Source organism: Halichoerus grypus, chromosome 9, assembly GCF_964656455.1.
Source record: "Halichoerus grypus chromosome 9, mHalGry1.hap1.1, whole genome shotgun sequence".
In the NCBI taxonomy this organism is placed as follows: Eukaryota; Metazoa; Chordata; class Mammalia; order Carnivora; family Phocidae; genus Halichoerus; species Halichoerus grypus.
The window spans coordinates 74,023,309-74,046,641 of NC_135720.1; the positions used below are offsets into that span (position 1 = coordinate 74,023,309).

Sequence of the window (23,333 nt, forward strand, 5' to 3'; positions counted from 1 at the left end):
TATGGCTCATTTTAACCTTTCCATTACAATAGTAGTTTTACCACATTTAGATTCCTCTTGCAACCAAAATTTCCATGAGGCTTCAGAGGAAATAACACAGGTCCTAGCTCATTTTTGGAAGAGCTCCAATTCATAGGGCAGACAGGTGAGAAGATGAAACTATGTTTTCATAAAGTCATGAGAACAAAGTTAAGAAAGATCTCTGGACTTATAAAGAAGTGAGTCTATCTTAAGATTACTTACTCGTTTTATTGTAATCATTTGCTTGTTACAGTCATTCTTAGGATATTTGTGAGCCTTGTCTCCACCCTTCAACGATGAACTAATTCAGTTAAGGCATGACCTTGTCTAACACTTTGTTCAGTAACTCCACTGATCAGGGAGTAACCAAAAAATAAAGTGAAAGCATTCATTACCTGGACCAACAATTCTTTTGAAAAGGTAGTGAAATAGTAAGTGGCATGTTCTTCAGGATTACTGTGCCTTGTGCTTCTGGGTCCTATCATAGCACCGTTGTTATCAAAACCTCCATGGAAGCAAATAGCAAAATAAATTAAAATGGAATTCTCGTAACTGTTGTTCACTAAATACCAAAACAGCAAATATCTCAAAAACAGCACCAAACACTTACCAATTAGTAGCCCAATCAATGTCAGCAAGAGAGATCATTTTAGATAGTTTAATAAAGGGAAACCAGTTCAATACTTAAGTGAATATCATAGTATTCTTCCAGCATTATCCTGTATTTTTTTTCAATCTTACTAAGAGTGAAATAACTGAGGATTCAGAAAACCCAAGATAAGTTATATTGTATCTTTTCACTCTAGGCAGTAAGGAGTTATGAAGACAGGCCAAACACTCACAGAAAGTATGGAAGAACAAAGAACTTATTGCTTGAGTGGGAGACTGGTAAGGAACCCTGTGCGAGACAATAGTAATTGTTCTGATTCCTTTGATGACTTCGAAGTTTTGGAAATTGTTATTATTTTGGTTATTAATTTATCTTTCCTTGTCTACATACTCTTGTCAAAGGAAACATGACTTATGGGTTAAAATAGCCTCTGTTGTTAAGATTTTGAAATTTCTTCATATAATACACAGTTAATACTATTTATATTTTTACTATTTAAGCAGACTATGAGTTTCTTCATTTAAGACATACATAAAACTTGATAATACTTATGTATGGCAAATTTCCCTCTGTCTTTCCTCACCTAAGACCATACACATCAAACACCTACCAAGAAGCCATGCATAAAGTCTCCGGTTCAGGGACATATCCCTCCTCAGTACTACGTGAAGGGCTGCTGACAAGATCCTGATCATATCTGGTCGAGTGGCCTGAAAAAGTTAGAAACGTGGTTTTACTTAATCACATACAAAAACACATTCCTTTCTTTCCTCTTTAAAAAAATCCCACCTTGCAATATACTCAGAATGTTACGGCTTAGGAGGTAAGTTTCATATAGGACTCATTTGACTTTTCAAACACAGGAATGATTACTTCCCTTTTACAGATTAGGAAACAGTAAGAAAAGGTAGCACAGATATTTAGTTGCATAACTCAATTATTTTAATCTCCAGTTTAAAGTTCTTTATCCTATCCAATATTAGCAAGATCTGACACAAAACAAAAAAAATGGAGCAAAATGGAACAGATTCAAGAAAATCGTATGCCTTTAGTCTTTCACATTCATAGTGGTGTCAATTGGCGGTAATTAAGTTAGAAGTTCACTATCTTCATCAATTCCAAATCTTTCATTTCCTGATCTTTAAAACATTTTTATCTTGTATTTCAAATATATAGAAAAATAAAACAATATAACAAAATGCTTTTGTACCCATATCCGACTTTAACACATCTTATTTTTTTTTTCATTTTACTCCAGATCTTCTAAAGAGAAAATTCATTTCTTTCTTTGCCTTTCCTAATAGCCTTAATTAGATGTTCAAAAAATGATTTCCTAATGGTCTGGTTTTAGCTAAAAGAGGTGAAGTTATAAGAAAGATAAAAGGAAGACAGCTAATTGAATTGCTATTAATTTAAAAATATTACTAGATAATGACTTTAGAATAGAATCTTGGAATCTGAGCATTAGAAGGTAATGTGGAAATCAACCATAGTCTAAAAATCATTCTAGAATAAAAAATAGAGCCTCACAGGGCCTAAGTACTTAACCAAATATCTGGTTGGTACCTCACCTGAATAAAGAACCTTTTTTTTTTTTAATTTGAACAATTTTTTTTTTTTTTTGAGAACAGACTTCTTAATCATTGACTTGTCAACTTTTCACTACACCATGCTCCTTGACAGTACCCTGGAAAAGGATGCACCCAGCTTATTTGTTTTAAAGGAATCTTAGAAATTTAAGATGTTACAGAACACAGATCATCAATAGCTGAAAAAGTATGGTCACTCATCTGAGCACAGATGCCTTTTATTAACCTAAGCAATTCTCAAAGGGTGGTTCCTGAACTCCTGGGGATTTCTAAGACCCTTTCAGGAGGTCCACAAGGTAAAAACTATATTCCTGACAATACCAAGATGCTATCTGCCTTCTGAGATGTGTTGACATTTGCTCTGATTGAGCAATACTGGGTAAACCTGCCAGCACCTGAGCATGAACAGAAGCAATACAGCAATGGCATTTACTGTCCTTGGAGTCAGGGGATTTTTTACTGTCATGTACTTACAGTAAAATTAAAAAAGACAAAAAAGCTAGTTTCCCTTAGGAATGTTGTTAATGAAGCAGAAAAAAGTTTATTTTATTAAATATTAGCCCCTGCACACAAATCTTTTAATATTGTGTAATGAAATGGGGAGTATACACAAAACACTTTTGACATTACAAGATAGATGTCTTGAGGAAAAGCACTGTGTAACTGTTTGAATTGTGAGCTGTACTACCCGTTTTTGTTTTGTTTTGTTTTTTACCAAATACCACTTTTACTTGAAAGAGGGACTGATACAAACTATGATTACTCAGACTTGAACACCTGGCAGATATTTTCTCAAAAATAAAGGGAGACTGTCACTTCAAGAAAAACAATTAATATTCATAATAACAGAGAATAAATTTTGAGCTTCCAAGAGAAAATTAGAATTGTTAAGATTTTATTTTTAAGGGGCACCTGGGTGGCTTAGTCGTTAAGCATCTGCCTTCGGCTCAGGTCATGATCCCAGGGTCCCAGCCCCGCATTGGGCTCCCTGCTCAGCGGGAGGCCTGCTTCTCCCTCTCCCACTCCCCCTGCTTGTGTTCCCTCTCTCGCTGTGTCTCTCTCTGTCAAATAAATAAATAAAATCTTAAAAAAAAAAAAAGATTTTACTTTTAAGTTATCTCTACACCCAACATGGGGCTTGAACATAACAACCCCAAGATCAAGAGTCACATGCTCTACCAACTGAGCCAGCTAGGCAACCCAAGAAAATGAAAATTTTAGAAAATCTGTATTTGGCTTGAAAGCTTCCCAATACCTAAAAAACTTTACCTATGAGATCGGTGGTAGTAGTAAGCAATGTGACAGTCTGTTATTGTGTTAACCTCTGGAAGATCTGCATAATTCAGGAAACTAATATTTTCCAAATAACCAATCATGATGTTATAAAAGCGTGTTTGGGGGCACCTGGTTTGCTCAGTTGGTTGAGTGACGGACTCTTGACCTCAGCTCGGCTCCTCATCTCGGGGTCCTGAGTTCAAGCCCCACCCCATGCCCAGCAAACAAACAAATAAAACTTTGTTTGGGTAAAAGATGTATTCAAAGTACAAGACAGATCAGATTTTCATGAAACAGAATATGAAAAGTTCACTGATTTGGTTTTAGATTCCATATTGCAATTAATTTTTTTAAACCTATAGCTTACTGAGTTTTGGTGCAGTATCGAAGAATATGCTGTTTTAACAACAGCAAAAGACTGTTGAAACACTCCTCCCTTTTCCAATTATGTATCAGTGAGAGATCTTTTTCCATACACTTCAATCGAAAGAAAAAAAAATCACAAAAGACTGAACACAGAAGCAGATATGAGCATTCTGCTCTGTACTATTAGACCAGACATTAAAGAAATTTGTGGAAAAATAAAACAATGCTACTTTATTCATCATTTTTTTTAATGTGTTGGCAAAGAGTTACTTTCATAAAAAGTTATCTATACTAACATGATAACTTTGTTACTGTTATCTTTATTTTTATTTATTTTTAAGATTTCACCTTTTCATTTGAGAGAGAGGGAGGGAGAGCACAGAGGAAGAGTGAGAGGGAGAAGCAGACTCCCCGCTGAGCAGAGTCCGACTAGAGGCTCGATCACAGGACCCCAAGATTATGACCTGAGCCGAAGGCAGACTGAGCTACCCAGGCGCTCCTGTTACCTGTTATATTTAAATGAATTAGTAAATATTTAAAAATCTCTGTTTTAATTTCTAATATGATATAGACAGATCTAAACTACATAAGCAAAATATGTTTTTAGGATCCTTAATATATTTTTTTAAAGATTTATTAATTTTACAGAGAGAGCGAGTGAGCAGGTGCACATGCAAGTGAGCATATGAACAGGGGAAGGGACAGATGAAGAGGGAGAGAATCCTCAAGCAGACTCCCCACTGAGTGGGGAGCCCAAAGTGGGGCTTGATCCCAGGACCTTGAGACCTTGGGATCATGACCTGAGCCAAAATCAAGAGTCGGACCCCTAACCAACTGAGCCTCCCAGGTGCCCCAGGATCCTCAATATTATTTATTTATTCATTCATTCATTCAAGATTCTATTTATTTGAGAGGGAGACAGTGAGAGAGAGCACACAAGCAGGGGGGAGCTGGACAAGAGGCTTGATTCCAGGACCCTGGGATCATGTCCTGAGCTGAAGGCAGATGCTTCACCGGATGAGCCACCCAGGCACCCCAGGATCCTCAATATTTTTAAAGAGTGTAATAGGGTCCTAAAACTAAAGCATTTGAGAACTGCTCCTCTATCTAACATCAGATATGAAGATTACAGACATTTTCACAAAATCTTGGTAAGTACTAACGTCTTGGGGTGCCTGGGTAGTTCAGTTGGTTAAGCATCGGACTCTTGATTTTGGCTCAGGTCATGGTCTCCAGGTTGTGGGATCAAGCCCCCTGTCTGGCTCCCTGCTCAGCAGGGAGTCTGCTTCTCTCCCTCTCCCTTTCCCTCTGCACATGTGCTTGCTCTCCCTCTCTCTCTAATAAATAAATTTAAAAAAAAATTTTTTTTAAGTACTAATGTCTCTCAATCTTATTTTGAAAAAAAAAACAACTCTTTTATTTTTTAAAAAAGATTTGTTTATTTTAGAGAAAGTGCATGCTTGGGGGGGAGGCCGGGGAAGAGAGAGGGGAAGAGAAGCAGACTCCCTGCTGAGTGTGGAGCCCGACACAGGCTGCATCTCAGGACCCTGATATCATGACCTGAGCTGAAATCAAGAGTTGGTTGCTTAACTGACTGAGCCACCCATGTGCCCTCCTCTCCCCCAAACTACTTTTTTTTTTTTTAAAGATTTTTTATTTATTTATTAGAGAGTGAGAGAGAGACAGTGAGAGAGAGAACACAAGCAGGGGGAGTGGGAGAGGGAGAAGCAGGCTTCCCGCTGAGCGGGGAGCCCGATGTGGGGCTCGATCCCAGGACTCTGGGATCATGACCGGAGCTAAAGGCAGACACTTAACGACTGAGCCACCCAGACGCCCAAACTACTCTTAAGAACGTAAGAAGTCACTTCTTGATTACAGTTGACATTGCCACACATTTCTAATATGGAAAAGAACTCTCACTTAAAGATATAACTATTAGAGATTAGGGTCAACTCTCCGTGAAATAAGTAGAGAGAGTCTAAGAACCCATCAACTGCTGAAGCTATTAACAGCAATCACTTTTGGGACAATGTAATGAAGGCTCTCTTAAGTTACGATTACAATCAGTATTTGCTTAAAATTGATTATATATGAAAGATATGGAAAGAGGAAAAGTGGGGAACAAAGATGATTTGTCTTTCCATATTCTCAGGTAATCTAAAAATCTGGTAGAGTAATAGGGGGAAAATATAATTGGGTCTGGGGAGGGTATGTATTAAAAAAAACATTAAATACAGCTATTGGTTTTATAATACAAATTATAAAAGGTAACGCTTAAGAAAATCTTGGCTGGTAGGAATACAGAGGTGGTACATTAAGAAAGTACTGAAGGAAATTCAGCTAAACAAAAGGTTGAGAAACACTGGTCTAATGAGATTACAAATTAAGTTCTTCCCAATTTAAGTCTACCATGACTTAATCCCTCAGATCTTGCTGAAGTCACCTATCAGTATACTGAAAGACTAATAACGTTAAATGCTTGGAAGGGAAGAAAACAATGGGAAAGTTTAAGAGTAAAGGTCAACACATTTTTTTCAATAAAGACCCAGGTAATAAATATTTTAGGCTTTTGAGCCATATACATTACTTTAGCATATTCTTCTTTGCTTTCTTTTATGAGTCTTTAAAAAAGTCAAACTCATTACACTACCTGACAAGCTGTTTGCCCACCCCTATACTGGTAAGTTTAGACTAGACTTATGTCCCAGCAGGTGTTTCTGTGAAAAGCCAGAGGCAGAATAAAAGCCTCTGGTTTAAGGATGGAAAATCTCAACAGAAAATGGGGACAGTTTATGTTCCAATTAGGGATTACAGGCAATGACGTGTAAAATTCTTCAATTATTAATAATTCAATTTCAAACTGAATGAAGTAATAAAGAAAAATGTGAGCATGACAGATCATAATGAAAATTCATTAGTTATCTACTAACCATAGTCCTTACAAAAACCCAAAATAATAGTCTTTTCTGCTAATGACTTTTTAGAAATAAATACCTTTTTCCAAGGTAGAAATTTTCCATATCTTATTACTTTTGTTCTTCCATTCTGAATGTTCACATATTGGTGTTCTATATAACTCCTTATCAAAGTTTAGAACTCAAAAGAATTCAGACCACCTCTTTAAAAATGAAGACATTGATTACATTTCCACCAATGAAACACTTCACTCATGATTTGTTCACTGTTCTCATTTGTAATAAAAGTACTAGAGACTGTCACAGTGACTGAGTATTTGGCTTTCAAACAGCGAACTCTGCTATGGGTCTGACATAAATCACCAAATCGCCAAACTAAGAAAAGGTAAATTACATCAGGACAGAGATAACAGCTGGGTAGAAGGCCTGGGTCACAGAGTCCTGCGTCACTCAGAGCTAGCAATGATTACCTCTTGTTTTTTATAGGTTAGAACTTTTTTAAAGGTATGAAAAATCTATTTTAATTTCCATGTTCTTACGCAAATCAATAAACTTTTTTTTCAAAATTTCCATAAATTCTACTCTTTTTTTTTTTTTAAGATTTTATTTATTTCCTTTGAGAAAGAAGGAGAAGACGAGTTGGGGGGAGGAGAAGCAGAGGGGAAGGGGGAAGCAGGTTCCCCGTTGAGCAGGGAGCCTGATGTAGGGCTCAATTCCAGGACCCTGGGATCATGACCTGAGCCAAAGGCAGACGCTCAACCAACTGAGGCACCCAGTGACCCTACAAATTCTACTCCTTAAAAAAGGAACTTGTTCACAGCACCTGGGTGGCTCAGTTGGTTATGTGTCCGACTCCTGATTTCAGCTCAGGTCTTGATCTCAGGGTTGTTAGTTCAAGCCCTGCATGTATTCTGCATAGTATGTATTGTACTTACCAATTCATAAAACAAAAGAATTCAACTTAATCCAACTTAAAAAATAACTATACATCAGGAATCTATGGTTTTCCAAAGAATTCCTTATATTAATGTCATTATTAATGTTTTACCTGACTCATGTGGAATGGAAAACAGAAGAGTATGAGGTCCAATGTGCTTCTCTGTACAAGTACACTTGAGTCCTGCACTGAAGTACTTACTGCTTCTACCTGAAATAAAGAGAGCCTTTAATATCTATTGCCTGTTACACCGGGAAAGATTTACCATGCACGTGGAATGTTTCATTTTCTCCAATAGACAGAAGTATCCTTCTCAGTTTCTTATCACTGATTAAATGTATTTACATTATTTTGAATAGGTAAATATATTATGATGGTTTAAAAAAAATTAAGGCACACAATAGAGTATATACAGCAAAAAGTTCTCTCCCATATTTGTCTCCCAACCACTCAATTTCCTTTTTGCATGCAAACAGTATAACTAGTGAATATTTCCTACAAATATAAGTAAATAAAAACACACATGCATATATCCCAAATTTTGCCTTTTTCTTTTAATAATAGATTTTGGAGATCTTTCCTTAATACTATATACACAGCTTCACTATTTTTTCATGGCTAAAGACTCTATTTCATAGATGAATCCTAATTTTTTAATAGGCTTCTAATGATAGATATTTATGCTGTTTGTAAATATTTATTATTGCAAATAATGCTACAATATACAGATGTACAAGTACCCATGTAGGATAAATCCCTTAAAATAGAACTGCTGGGTCTTGGGATATATGCACTTGCAATATAAATAATGCAATGCATTCCATTAAGGTTATATATATTTATATTCCCACCAGCTTTGTGTGACAATTTCTGTTTTTCCATGTTTACCCGTGTGTGTGTGTGTGTGTGTGTGTGTGTGTGTGTGTTTCCATTTTTGCCAATCTGATATATGAAATTGGTATCCTGGTGTAGTTCTTTTTTATACTGTATGATCCCATTTATATAATATTCTGGAAAAAGTACAACTATAGGAACAGAAATCAGACCAGTGTTCACAAGGGCCTGGGAGTATGAAGAGAAATAATTACAAAGGGGCCCAGAAGAACTTTTTGGAGTGATGTAAATAGTCTTTATTTTGATTATAGTATTGGTTACTCGACTGTGGGCATTTGTCAAAATTCATACTACTGTACACACAAGATTTTATTTTCAGTGTACATTAATTATAGTTTAATAAATGTAACCAAAAATCTGCATTAAAATCTCAGTCATTTCATAATCATACGGGAAAAAAGTGCAGGATGATTAACCATAATTAAAAAGAAAAAAACTTTTCATAGTGACCGTTGAAGGTTTGTTTTTTACTCCTTGCTAATTTTCACAGTATAGCACTCTACAGAGATAAAAGGATTCCCTCTGTTCTTAATCTAGAAATTAAAAAGTATAAGCAATCAATGTGATTTTTTGGGTACTATCTTTCACCATCTCCTTTGGTACTATATCTTCTTGTGCAAATTCCATACAGAATCTGGCTGTCACTTTGTTGAAAATCCATCATTCCTATAATGAAAGCTATGACTGAGGAGAAGGTCCCCTTTGGAATGACATAATTAATGTGGCTATGTTAATAGTGGTCTGATCAGTTATAAAGATGGTAATAAAGACCATTTATTTGCTTGAATAACAGCTGGAGATAACATATAACCTACAATTCCTTCCCCATGAAAAAAATTTTTTGAAGCTTTTAAAAACAATACTTAGTGACTAATTTGGTCTTTAAGTTTCCTTGATGAAAACTGTGAGTTCCATGAAAACAGGAACTCTGTTCGTGGCACAATTCTCACTATCTGTCTGGAATAGTGTGCCTGGCTCGGAAGAAGTATGTTACGTGAGCAACCATACATAGACGTACCATTAGCTCAATATCACTGCCAATTATATAAAGTTGATCTTCCATGGAAAGCTTCCTGTTCAAATGGGCGAGAACATATGTGATTCCTGGTAACCGTACAGCAGGACTGGTGAGGAGACTACCCCAGAGGGCACTGTAGAAGGCTGACTGGTCCACGGCAGCAGCAACCTTTTCCAACAAGGTGTTTGTTCTGAGATACAAAACAAAGGGGCTTAAGAAAACAAGCATTTAGTTTCACGTTGTTAAAAAGAAATTCTTCTCCTCCAGAATGTATGAAAGCATTCCCACTATTGTTCCATGCTTTGCCCTGGAGACAAGTGTGATAGACTAGAACTGTATACTTCAGAGAACTGGATTTCAGCTATGGCTCCCCCATTTACTAGCTGTGTAATTTGGAAAAGTCACTTAATCTTTCTTCAGTTCCATGTCCTGATCTGTAAAATGAAGATAACAACAACAAAACACCCCTAGTCCTATACATCTTAGTTACCAGTAATCCTACAGCAGAATGTATTTTCTGTTGAATTTCTATGAAATTCTTTTTTTTTTTTTTAAAGGAGGCTCTACACCCAGTGTTGGAGCCCAACATGGGGCTTGACCTCATGACCCCGAGATCAAGACCTGAGCTGAGCCAGATGCTTAACCGACTAAGCCACCCAGGTACCCCTCTATGAAAAATTTTAAAAATATTTGAGAGAGAGAAAGCACGCACATGTGTACTGCATGTGTGCACAGGGGGAGGAGCAGAGGGAAAGGAAGAAAGAGAATCTCAAGCAGGCTCCCTGTGGAGCCCAACAACCTGGGGCTCAATCTCACATCCTGAGATCATGACCTGAGCAGAAATTATGAGTTGGGACACTTAACCGAATGAGCCACCCAGGTGCACCCCTCCCTTAAGTAGACTCCACACCCAGCATGGAGCTCAATATGGGGCCTGAACTCACAATCCTGAGATCAAGACATGAGCTGAAATCAAGAGTTGGACACTTAACCAAATGGGCCCCTTCTTCCCCACCCCATGAATTCTTAAAGGACGTTTTCCAAATGTTTCCTTCTCTTTGAAATCGTATTATGTAATTCACAATAACTTTGAAACTTTGTTGGAGATTCTAGCAGGGGAGCACAGCTACTCATATAGCCTTGACCGAAGAATGGTCTTCCTCTATTGTGGAAGGTTGTCCACTTTGATCAAGCACACAGCTTCAGGAGGGACACACATGGAACAGTGAAGGAAGAAGGGGCCACCAGCCTAGTCAGCCAGGTCAGCTGAATCAACCCTAGTGATCAATGCACCGGTGACAGATGTCACAGCCAGATTTCCTCACATCCTGTAATTCATAAAACTTTAATGAATCAGACCTATAACAAAATCAAAGATGCATTATTGCTTTATTAAGGACTACATTTAAAAATAAATTACATTTGATTTGTTTCAAGCATAGAATAACATAATACCTAAAAATTTATTACACTGTAGTAGAGTCAGAATCAAAAGAATCTGATGATGCGTTCTACTGTTTACTTGCTATGTGATTTAACCTAACACTATACTCCCTTCTGGCCTTAATAGATCTATGGATTAAAAGAACATGTTTATAAATCCCTTTATTAGAATTTGTGTAGAATAACTGCTAAAACATAATGCTATGGTCTGAATGTTTGTGTCTCCTCAAAAGTCATGTTAAAACCCTATCCCCCTAAAACGATGACATCAAGAGAGGCAGAGCCTTTGGGAGGTGCTTAAGTCACGAGGGTGGAACTCTCATGAATGAGATTAGTGTTCTTATGAAAGAAATCCCACCGAAACTCCATAGTCCTTTCCACTGTGTGAGGACACAGGGAGGAGGCTTCAGTTATGAACCAGGAAGAGGGCCCCTCACCAGAACATGACCTTGTTGATACCAATACTGGACTTCCACCCTTTAGAACTGTGACAAATTTGTTGTTTATAAAGCTACCCAAACTGTGGTATTTTGTTACAGCAGCTCAAACGGACTAAGACACGTAACGAGACAAATCATAGGGATACCACACTCATAAAAATCATTATTATGTTAAATTTTTAATTGTGACTAGCAGACTTATAAAGTGTTTCCCTTAGAATATGACAATTAGAAACAACTCAGTTATACACTAAATGAAATTATGTCATATGTTTCTAAAATTGTAAGCAAGTAAAAAAGTTAACAAAAGAAAATAAGTTTTTAGACAAAAATTATATTTTCTCCAAGTAGCTTAGGAAGGTAATCCAGTGTTTTCAGGATTAGATTCTTACCGCATTATAGGAACATATGAACCACAATAAAATAGAGTAGCTTGTCAGTGCATCAGAATAACTTATTTAAATTTAAATCATTAAGTGTACTCATAAAATAAGCTTGGCATTTTCTGTTTTTGCCACCTCAACTCACAATTTCCTTTGTGGTAAGAATATCAGTAACAAGCCACTAAAGATAGTTAATGCCATCATGCATTGTCTATAACTATAAACTTCCTAAGAAGTAGTAATAGGCTCCAAAACAGATTAATTCATTTTCTTTAAAAAGTTAAAATATCAAGAGCATCATGTCACAGCTAATGAAACAGCACTGTAGTTGGTGTTAGGCTCTTTTCCACCACTAGTAAGTTAAAAACTGTTGGCACATGGTCCAATTTCCCATTCTTTTATTAATTTAAGTTCCTATATATTATTATTTTAAATTATGGATTATCGCAGTTTTTTGAGTGACTTATATGTGCTAACGACTAGACTAAGTGATTTCATTATTACAGTAACAGAATGGAGTATTATGTTTGTTTTACAGATGAAGAAACTGAATAAAGTTCTGAAATGCTGAAAAAGCTTTCCTAAGCTGTCCAGTGTCTGTCGAGTCAGGATTTGAACCCAGTCCATCTACCTCCCAAGTCTGTGCTCTTATTACCTACCTATATTTTCAGTGCAATAGACAAACTACATATACTAAAACAATTTTTTTTGTTGTTATAGAAACTTTCAGGTCATATATTGAAGCGTCTAGAATAATTAATTTTTGTGATGTTAAAACATTATTAATCCAAGGATGCTTACTGACAAATCTATGACTTTGCTTACTTAGCTGCACCAATAACAGCACCACCTTACCTCTCATAGTACTCCGATCCTTCTTCTAAGCCAGGCAGAATACCAGTTAGCAATCCTTGTAGACCAGGCTTCAGTGTTTTACCCAAAGGCAGGTAATAGATCTCATACAAACTTAGCAATGTTGGTTTCACAGACATGGCAGCATTCGCAAGAAGAGGAAATAACCCAGAACTATTTAAAAAAATAGAAACAAAAGGGGGTGGGGAGAAGCACTTTAACTACAAAATATTAATTCATATGTAGCTATATATATAAATATAAATCTTGATTTAAATTTTGATGAAATAATAACTTCTACTGATCAACTCAAAATGATATCCTCTATATTGATGACTTCTACATCCATTTAATCAACTCAGGTCTCTCACCTAAGCTTCATACTCATAAACCCAGTGGCTAGACTAGACTTTCACAAAGTCTTCAAATTTCACAATTTCAAAATATGGCATCACCATCCATCTGGTTGACCAAAAAGCTGTAAATTTAGGAGTGATCCTTGACTCTTAAAAAATTGCCTCGAACTTGTCATCAATCACTAAGTTTTTCTCTCTGAGTCACTCTTCTAGATATTTTTAATATTGTAAATTATCTCCATCACTACCAGACTTTTCCTTAGAAGACACAACCATTATATAGAGCTCAATCACCCTGACTTACGAGGTACTGCTTTGGTATTTCCCCAAAGCACCTGTTCTCAGTAAAACCTTTCACTGGTTTCCTGTTGCCTTTCAGATACAGTCTAGTTTAATAGCTTTTACCATTTTTTGACATTTTGCTACTACATACCTCTGTACAGACCACATAAAGCTCAACAATTTTGCTCTTGCACCTTCTGCTCCAGCTATACTGAAGAATTCCTTTCAGGTTTGTTTTAGGACCTTCCATGCTCTTTTTAGTGTCCAGGCCTTTCTACATGATGCTCTGACAGGTTCAATTCCTGCTCCTTTACTTACATACTTTTTGTTGTCTGGTGACCCCTAGACTTTCAGAAATTAGCCTAAGCCATTTCCTGGAGGAGACTGTCTTCTAATTAGACTACGTTAGGCTCCCTATTTTGTGTTCCCATAGTACCCAATACTTACTTATTCAAGTAAGTAATTCTGTACTTATTAAACAATTCTAATAGGTAGTTCTGTAAATATCAGAAAGCAAGGGACCATGACTATCTTTTTGTTTCTGTATCCTAACGTCCTAGCATCACGTCCTCTTGCACTTAAGTGCTTAGCAAATACATTAAGAATCCCTTGCTCCTAGTTTATATAGTAAATAGAGGTCATCAAGAGAGAACTCCCTCAGTTTCCCACTTTTCTGCCTCCAATTTTAAGTAGTCTGATCTAAATTTACAGTTGAAGCCTCCTCAAAGCTACCTTCCCCCATAAGTGCCAGGGCCCAATGCCAGCTTTTGCCAGGGTCCTGCTTCATCCATTTTCCTTTTTTTTTCCCTCCTATAACTTCTCTCTTTCTCTTTTTGAGATTTTATTTTTAAAGTAATCTCTATACCCAACATGGGGCTCGAACTTACAACCCTAAGATCAAGAGTTGCATGCTCTACCAACTAAGCCAACTAGCCAACAGTTTCGTAAGGTAAAATTTGTGTTATCGATGAGTTGAAAAAGTACCAAGCATGAGTTACAAAAGTCTTGCATTAAAAAAGAAAAATCTACTACCTCTGAAACTAATAATACACTATATGTTAACTAAATTGAATTTAAATAAAAGATTTAAAAAAAAAGAAAGGAAAATCTATCAGTTATTAGAGAATTACATGCAACACTGATTCAGAAATTTGTGGCTTTTCAAGTGCTGTTTTTTGAAATGCAGTATTTATTACTATTAAAAATAGCCTGTTACTGAGTTCAGATAGTGTTTTTTAAGACACTGATGCAGAATTTAAAGATAAAACATATATGCACAGTACAGCAGACCAGGAAAGTTTGTTTTTTTTTTTTTTGTTTTTTTTTTTTTTATTTTTTTTAAGATTTATTTATTTTAGGGTTGACTGGGTGGCTCAGTTGGTTAAAGCATCTGCCTTTGGCTCAGGTCATGATCCCAGGGTCCTGGGATCAAACCCTGCATGGGGCTCCCTGCTCAGTGGGGAGCCTGCTTCTCCCGCTCCCTCTGTTGCTCCCACTGTTTATGCTCTCTCACTCTTGGCTCACTCTCTCTCAAATAAATAAAATCTTTAAAAAAAAAAAGATTGATTCATTTTAGAGAGACAGCATGAGCAGGGGAAGGGGCAGAGAGAGAGGGGAGGGGAGAGAGATAGGGAGAGAGAAGCAGACTCCCCACTGAGTGGGGAACCTGATGTGGGGCTCAATCACAGGACCCTGAGATCATGACCTGAACCGAAATCAAGAACTGGATGCTTAACCAACTGAACCACCCAGGTGTCCCAAGTTTGTTTTTATTTTTATTTATTTATTTTCAAAGATTTTATTTATTTGAGAGAGAGAGATGGCAGGGGGGAGAGAGAAACAAGCAGACTCTGCACTGAGCATGGAGCCAGACATGGGGCTCCATTCCATGACCCTGAGATCATGACCTGAGGCAAAATCAAGAGTGGGTTGCTTAACTAAGCCACCGTAGTGCCCCTAAAAGTTTGTTTTTAAAAAGACTAACAAAATTGATAAACCCACGACAAGATTGATCAAAGGAAAAAAATAAGGTCTGAGGTACCAACATCAAGAGTGAAAGAGGGAAAGTGGATATGCATATGCAAAAGAATGAAACTAGACCCCTACCTTATGCCACACACAAAAGTTAACTTGAAATGGAGTAGAGATTTAAATATAAGGCCAGAAACCATAAAACTCTTAGAAGGAAACATAGGAGCTTCCTGACATTGGTCTTGGCATTGATTTTTTAGATATGAAATCTAACGCACAAGCAACAAAAGCAAAAATAAACAATTGGGACTATATCCAACTAAAAAGCTACTGCACAGTAAAAGGTGATCAATAAAATGAAAAGGTAATCTATGGAATGAGAGAAAATATTTGCAAACCACATTATCTGATAAAAAGTAAATATCCAAAACTAATTTAAGGGACTCATGTGACTTAATAGCAAAAAGCCTCAAATAATCCAATTAAAAAACAGGCAAAGGACCTGAACATTTTTCCAAAGAAGATATTGGAATGGCCAATAAGTACATGAAAAGGTGCTCAACATCATTAATCACCAGGGAAATGCATATCAAAAACACAATGGGGTATCACCTCTCAACTGTTAGAAAGGCTATTATCAAAAAGACAAGAGATGACAAAATGCTGGCAAGGATGTGAAGAGAACCCTTGTATGCTGTTGGAGGGAATGCAAACTGGTATAGTAATTATGGAAAACAGTATGGAGGTCCTTCAAAAAATTAAAAATAGAACTACAATATGATCCAGAAGTCTCACTTCTGGATATATATCTAAAGGAAATGAAATCATGACCATGAAGAGGTATCTGCACTCCATGTTTACTGCAGCATTATTTACAATAGCCAAGACATGGAAACAACTTCTATCCATTGACATATGAACCGATAAACTGTCACATGTGCTTGTGCATGTGTATGTACACACACACACACACTCTCTCTCTGGAATATTAATTGGTCATTAAAAAAAGAAACTTGTTTTTGTGACAATATGGATGGACCTCGAGGGCATTATGCTAAGTGAAATAAATAAGAGAAAAACAATTATATGATCTCACTTAAATATGGAATCTAAGAAAACCAAATGCATAAAAACAGAGAAGAGAATGGTGGTTGCCTGGGGTGGGTGGGGAGGAGAAGTGGGTGAAGGTGGGCAAAGGTACAAACTTTCAGTTACAAGATAAATAAGTTCTGAGCATATAAGGTACAGGATGGTGACTACAGTTAACAATACTGTATTTGAAAGTTGCTAAGAGAGTAGACCTTAAAAGTTCTCATTGTAAGAAAAAAAATCATAACTGAGGTTATGATGGATGTGTTAACTAAACTTACGGTAATCATTTCACAGTATATACATATATCAAATATGTTGTACACCTTAAACTTATACAATGTTGTATGCCAACTACATCTCAATAAGGATGAGAAAAAATTTCACATATATATGAAAAGAGAGAGAGAATTAGTGATCTGGAAGCTAGGTAAGAGGAAATTACCCAGAATGCAACACAGAGAAGAGGTTTGAAAACAAGGAAGAGAGGATAAGAGATGTGGAAGCCAGAGTGAGAAGATCTAACACATGCTTACACATAGTTCCAAAAGGGGGAGAGAGAATAGATGGAGTAAAGGCAATTTGAAGAGATTCAGAATTGATGAAAGTTACTGATTCACAGATTTAAAAATCCCAATGAATCCCAACCAGGATAAATAAAAAGATACCTCCCTCTAAATACATCACAGTAAAACTACAGGGTACTAATGATAAAGATGTAGAGGAAAGGCTCTTACAGATAGGGTAACTAGGCAAGTTTTCTCTGATTTGCTATTTATTTATTTACTTATTTATGACAGAGAGAGAGACAGCAAGAGAGGGAACACAAGCGGGGGGGGGGGGGGTGAAGGGGGAGGGAGAAGCAGGCTTCCTGCCAAGCAGGGAGCCCGATGTGTGGCTCGATCCTAAGACCCTGGGATCACGACCCGAGCCAAAGGCAGACGCTTAACAACTAAGCCACCCAGGCACCCCGAGATTTGATATTTAACCAGAGACCTGGATTACAGCATGACAGGGTGAGGGAAACAAACAAACAAAAAAATGAGGAAGAGTAAACAAAGAGACCTGTGTCACAGAATGGAGTAAATTGGGTGGAAAGTGGTAGGAGTTGGACGTAATTGAGACAGGCAGGGCCAAAGTATATAAAACTTTAGAAGCCATAGTAAGGACTTTGAATTTTACTTTTAAGTAACAGGAAGAAGTCAATGGAGGTTTTTAGCAGGAGAATGACATCTATTTAATGTATTAAAAAGTTTACTCTGGTACTGTGTAGAGAAAAGGGCATAAAAGGATAAGAACAATATTACGTGCATGTTAGGAGGCCAGTGACGTTACAGCAGATGCTGCCAGTGAGGATGGAAAGAAGTAGATGTACTGGAACATCTATCAGAACAATAGCTAACATTTATTGAGCACTTTTCATATGCTGCATTGTTCTAAGTACTTTATACGTGTTTACATTTTTAATTCTATTAACAATCCTGTGAAACTGGTAATCTTATTCTCATTTTGCAAATGAGAATACGCACAGAGAGGTGAAGAAAATGATCCAAGATCACAGAGCTGGTGAGTGGTAAACACAGACCATTTTGATTCTAAAACTTCTGTTCTTCACCACTAAGAAACAAAACTCTTGGTGACAGACTGTTCATGGGAGGAAGAAGAATATGGGCAAAGAAAACAAGATACTAAGTGTAACCCTTGGATTTCAGGCTTGTATAAATGGATGGAAAACGGTGCCATTTACTGAACTTTAGTGCACTTGCAAAAGGCTGGGTTTATAGAAAATGAGGTTAGGTTGGAAGAGGGTGAGCTTCAGTTGCTTTTATAGAACCACACAGAGATGACAAGTAAGCCAGTTTAAAGCAGAAGCCAACACTGGTGATACCAAGTTGGGAGTCAGCACTTAAAAGGATACACCACAGGTGTGGATAAGCTCACCCAACAAAAGAATATAAAGTGAAAACGTAAGACTAAGCAAGCTTTAAGAAATTCCATATGTCCATATGAAGACTGAGAAAGTAAACTGCAGAATATAAACAGAAAAAGACTATTTCAGGTAAAGACAGTCAACTACATTGAAAGCTGCTGAGAGATAAAGGTATCTTATTTTTTCTCAGTGTAGTCCTCAAGTTTAAAAAGGCAGAAAGTAGCGTAGTCTCAACAATTTTAAACAAAAACTTTTCATAAATGACATAGAAGAAAAAAATCTTACATTAAGGAATATCCTAAATTTTTCTGAAGCACTTAACTATAGAAATATTTGACACTGATATCTAAAAACTTCCATTAAGGAGTTTTCAATATTTTAGCTTTTACTGCACAAAACATAAAACAGTTAAAAATGTTTTTTCTTTATACATAAATAATAAAATAATTCTTACCTGTATAAAAAAAGATCTTTGGCAAGTCTCTTAGGTCCAATGATTTTGAAGATAATTTCATATGTTTCAAGTGCCTTTCGATGAACTCCACCTGGTAATGCTGGATGTAGGCATTGAGCTAGGCGTTTGCCTATGGTCAGCTTTTTGGGTACTACTTGGTACTTTGCATTATTTTGTAAAACCTTGAAGAAAACATTTTAATTCAGTTGAGAAAAACAAATTTTATCTTTTATTTCCATTTTCTAGCACAGAATTATCAAAAATCCTATGGGACTTCTTTACACTCTAAAAAATTATAAAGGGTGCCTAACAATTCTTGCCTTAGTCAGTTATATCTATCAGTATATGCCATATTTAAAATTAAAACTGAGGATGTAAAAAAATTATTTTGTGAAAAAAACCCACTACATGTTAACAGAAATATTTTTATTAAAAAAATCACAATATTTTGCCAAATTTATTCAGAAGAGAGGCAATGATTTAATTTTTGCAAATCTTTTTTTTTTTTTTTAAAGATTTTATTTATTTATTTGAGAGAGAATGAGAGAGAGAGAGAGCACAAGAGGGGGGAGAGGGAGAAGCAGACTCCCTGCTGAGCAGGGAGCCCGATGCGGGACTTGATCCCGGGACTCCAGGATCATGACCTGAGCCGAAGGCAGTTGCTTAACCAACTGAGCCACCAAAGCGCCCTAATTTTTGCAAATCTTTAATGTCAGTTATCCTACAATCTATTTCTGATACACTGTTTGAAAGATATGAAGGAAACCAGATCTCAACATAAATAATGTAGTTGGGAAGAGGGACAACCATTGCTTTAGTATATCATATGACATCAAGGAATTCTAATGCTTAAAAAAATCTACTTAAGATTATAATTGCCCATTTGTTTTTACTAACTTAATTTCCCAAGTGGACCAAATACAACTGTATTTATTCAAACATAAAATTTTTTAGAGATAATAAGGTAGAATTTATAGAAGATTCTATTTTACAAACCACCCAAAGGAGATTAGTTATTTAAGTAAAAAAAGTTATAACTAAGTTCTTCAAAGTATTATAGTAAAGTGCTGATAGAAAATTACAGAATAAACTCAGAATGAAAACAATAAAATATGCTAGAATTGGAATTTCGAAGAAATATAAAAGAAGTCCTTTATTTTACAAAACAAAGAACTGAAGTTAAAATATATAAAATGACCAAAAAATAAAAAAAATAAAAATAATAAAATATATAAAATGACCTGCCAAAGGCAGTGCAGTAGAAAAGTCAGGACTAGATTTTCCAGTTTATAACAAAAGCGCAGGCTCTAGCTGAGGTCCACTTAGATATACCATTTTCAATGTTCTTCCCACCACAAGCTTTTAATTCAGTTTTAAGTTGGATGTAATGAATGTAAATAAAATTAAATCTATAAATGAAAAGCAAATTAAAGGCAAAATACCAGTAAGAATATAGCCCTGAAAAATATTTTTCAACTAGCTGCTTCCATTTCCAAAATATTAATTTGAATTTTAAACACAGTAGCCAAGAGTCAATATTTACATATTTTTAATTTATCTTTTTAGTAATCTCCACACCCAACGTGGGGCTCAAACTCAAGACCCTAAGATCAAGAGTCATATGCTCTTTCAACTGAGCCAGTTAGGTACTCCAATATTTACATATATTTTAAGGAAAAGTATAATTACTTCTGCAGAAAACTTAATGATCTGTAACACAAAATGTTTTCATAAAAAAATTCTATCAATGCCAAATAAAATTTAAAAAGTAAAATATGGCACCATTTTCTAAAAGTATTTCGAAGTTGAAAAACTTATATAAATGAGGTAAAAATTAAGTATATTAATAAACAATAAAATTTTATATTAAAACATGTATTTAGACTATGGTCAACAAATTTATATTACATATAGAACATACAATCCTTGCCTGTTTCTCAACTTAAAGTAAGTTTTTTCAATGACTTGCATATCCTCGTTTGTATTATCTGGATACAGTAAAATGCTTTTATAAATATTGATTATGTAATCAGTTATGTATATTAATTTCCACAATTTAATAAATTACTTTTAAACATAGTTCCTAGTAAGTTTTCAGAAAGAGACTCTTCAGAACAAAAAAGAACCTAACTACTTTTAAGCATATTCATACTTTTTTTTTTTTTTAAAGGTTTTATTTATTTATTTTGACAGAGAGAGAGACAGCGAGAGAGGGAACACAAGCAGGGGGGAATGGAAGAGGGTGAAGCAGGCTTCCCGCCGAGCAGAGAGCCCGATGCGGGGCTCGATCCCAGGACCCTGGGATCATGACCCGAGCCGAAGGCAGACGCTTAATGACTGAGCCACCCAGGCGCCCCAAGCATATTCATACTTTTGAATGCAATTTCTTGAGGCTATTGTAAAAAATCTGAGAATTTATCAAACCGCAAATGATAAATGTTAGAAGTTAACATGTCAAACAGAAGTTTGTGCATCTAATTTTAAGATAAGTCCTTGGCACATTAAAAATGAAAGTTTTTATTTTTTTTTGAAGATACAAAAGTAATTACGCATACTATGTATGAGGTTGAACAGTAGTGTCCTTGGAATGCATTTTAAGACAATTTCTTTACTAATAATTGTATGCTCAGCTGTTTGATGTTAAAAGTTACCAGGAGAGCTCTCATTTCCTATCTTCTTCACTCCATTTAATATTTAAAAGCATCCCAATTCAAGAACTGTTAAACAAAACAAAACAAAAAAACCAAAAAAAACAAAAACAAAAACCCTCCAAAACTATAGGTGTGAGGTGAGAAAAGTTTGATCTAAGTTAAGAAACAAACAAACAAACAAAAAACAGCATTAAAATTTAAAACTATGAGTTGATTCATAATGCCACTATAACAGGGGATTAAAACCAGACATGTTAAGGGGAAATACTCAAGGTGAACCTCCAAGGCCTAAGTGACTACTTGACACTTTTGTAAAAAGTACTGAATATATCTAAGAATTTCCTGGATACAAAATTTTCCTTACTGCTACATGTATGACATTTACAAAGGACAGAGAAATTACTACATTCTATATGCAGTTTTTAATTTTGCTGTCAGGAACTGCAGAACCATATCTGATAATCAATTACAGAAATTTGTTAGCCCTCGGGAGTTAGCATATTTGCTTCCTAGTCTTGTGTTTTTAACAGCAATGATGGAATAACTATATTTTTCAAGTACTGTTGTTGTTTTGGCCACAAAAATATGCCTGGCTATATAGGTAGGCAACTCATGAAGTAAAATAGCAGTACCAAAAGTAATTCTGAGCTTTTGTTATGTTTTTACAATTCTTTACTTCAACCTTTAGAGAAATCCAGTAAGTACAAACTCAGATTTCTGATTTTTACTTCTTTTTATGAAATGAATAAAATGGACATACCTTATTAAGTTTTCCAAGTGCTGATATCAAATCTGCCCATTCACTGGAATATTCAAAATTCTTTAGTGCTTTGTCTATTGCAGCTACATAGTTTCTGTATTTGGAGTCACTCAGTAATTCTAGCTCTTCTGTGTTCATCCTCCCACAGCGTCCCACTAGAGACCAGTTCCAAAGTCATGTAAAATCATTACCTATAAAAAAGTTTGCAGAAGGAACCAAAGTTACAAAGTAAAGTATTAAAACAGGCTCATATGCTCTTGCTACAAAACTACTGGCTAACTTTAAAATGTTTCTTGAGTTCAAAGTGGTCAAAACTGGTCAGCTAGTATATAGTCATGAAGTACTCAAAGACAGCTTCAAAGGTAACTACTCATATGCTCCTTCCCAGGGACGGGAAAATGGCTATGAGAACGAAGGGATAGAAAATAGGAAATATTTTGGTACTTATTTCAGTTTAGAAATCATTTATTTTTCTTATATTATCTGGTATGACATTTGTGATAGACATACTCCTCTGCTTTGTTTTGATACTAAGATACACTAAAAGTGGTTGGATTGGAAACATCAAGGACATGCAAGAAAAAAAAAAAAGAAAAAATATTAATTACTTGGAAATCATCTCATTTTATTAGGCAACAAATGAGCATATAGTATAAAGGAACATTAGCTTTTCAGAATTAGACCTTACTTTTAATAAAAAAGACAAATACATATGGTAGTTTAAAACATGTTCACACATGGGCGCCTGGGTGGCTCGGTTGGTTAAGCGACTGCCTTTGGCTCAGGTCATGATCCCGGACTCCTGGGATCAAGTCCCACATCGGGCTCCCGGCTCAGCAGGGAGCCTGCTTCTCCCTTTGACCCTATCCCCTCTCATGCTGTTTCTCTCTCTCTCAAATAAATAAATAAAATCTTTAAAAAACAAAACAAAACAAAACATGTTCACACATTCTTCGATATTAATTTTAAAAAGTGGTTCCAAATCCTGCAGCCCCTTGGGGTGGATCTGGTGACTCAGTTCTGACAAAAATAGCAACGCAGAAGTGACAATGCGTAATGGCTAAGACTGGGTCATAAAAGCACTTCAGCTTCCTCCC

At 35.9% G+C, this 23,333-nt stretch overlaps 1 protein-coding gene across 8 annotated transcripts in view; it reads right to left on the reverse strand.

The window, feature by feature from the left end:
- The window catches only part of DOP1A (DOP1 leucine zipper like protein A), a 105,917-nt gene that overhangs the window by 47,410 nt on the left and 35,174 nt on the right, over nt 1-23,333 (reverse strand). For 6 of the 8 annotated variants that reach the window (XM_078055039.1, XM_036101017.2, XM_036101014.2 and 3 more), the window contains exons 2-8: nt 22,237-22,427; nt 18,826-19,007; nt 12,747-12,917; nt 9,626-9,815; nt 7,825-7,923; nt 1,242-1,341; nt 417-526 (exon numbers count right to left, since the gene is read on the reverse strand). In XM_078055039.1, coding sequence (XP_077911165.1) covers nt 417-526; nt 1,242-1,341; nt 7,825-7,923; nt 9,626-9,815; nt 12,747-12,917; nt 18,826-19,007; nt 22,237-22,374 — 990 coding nt within the window. In that variant the 5' untranslated portion in view covers nt 22,375-22,427. The remainder of the gene's footprint in view (nt 1-416; nt 527-1,241; nt 1,342-7,824; nt 7,924-9,625; nt 9,816-12,746; nt 12,918-18,825; nt 19,008-22,236; nt 22,428-23,333) is intronic. The other 2 variants (XM_036101016.2, XM_036101013.2) reach the window with 1 other exon arrangement.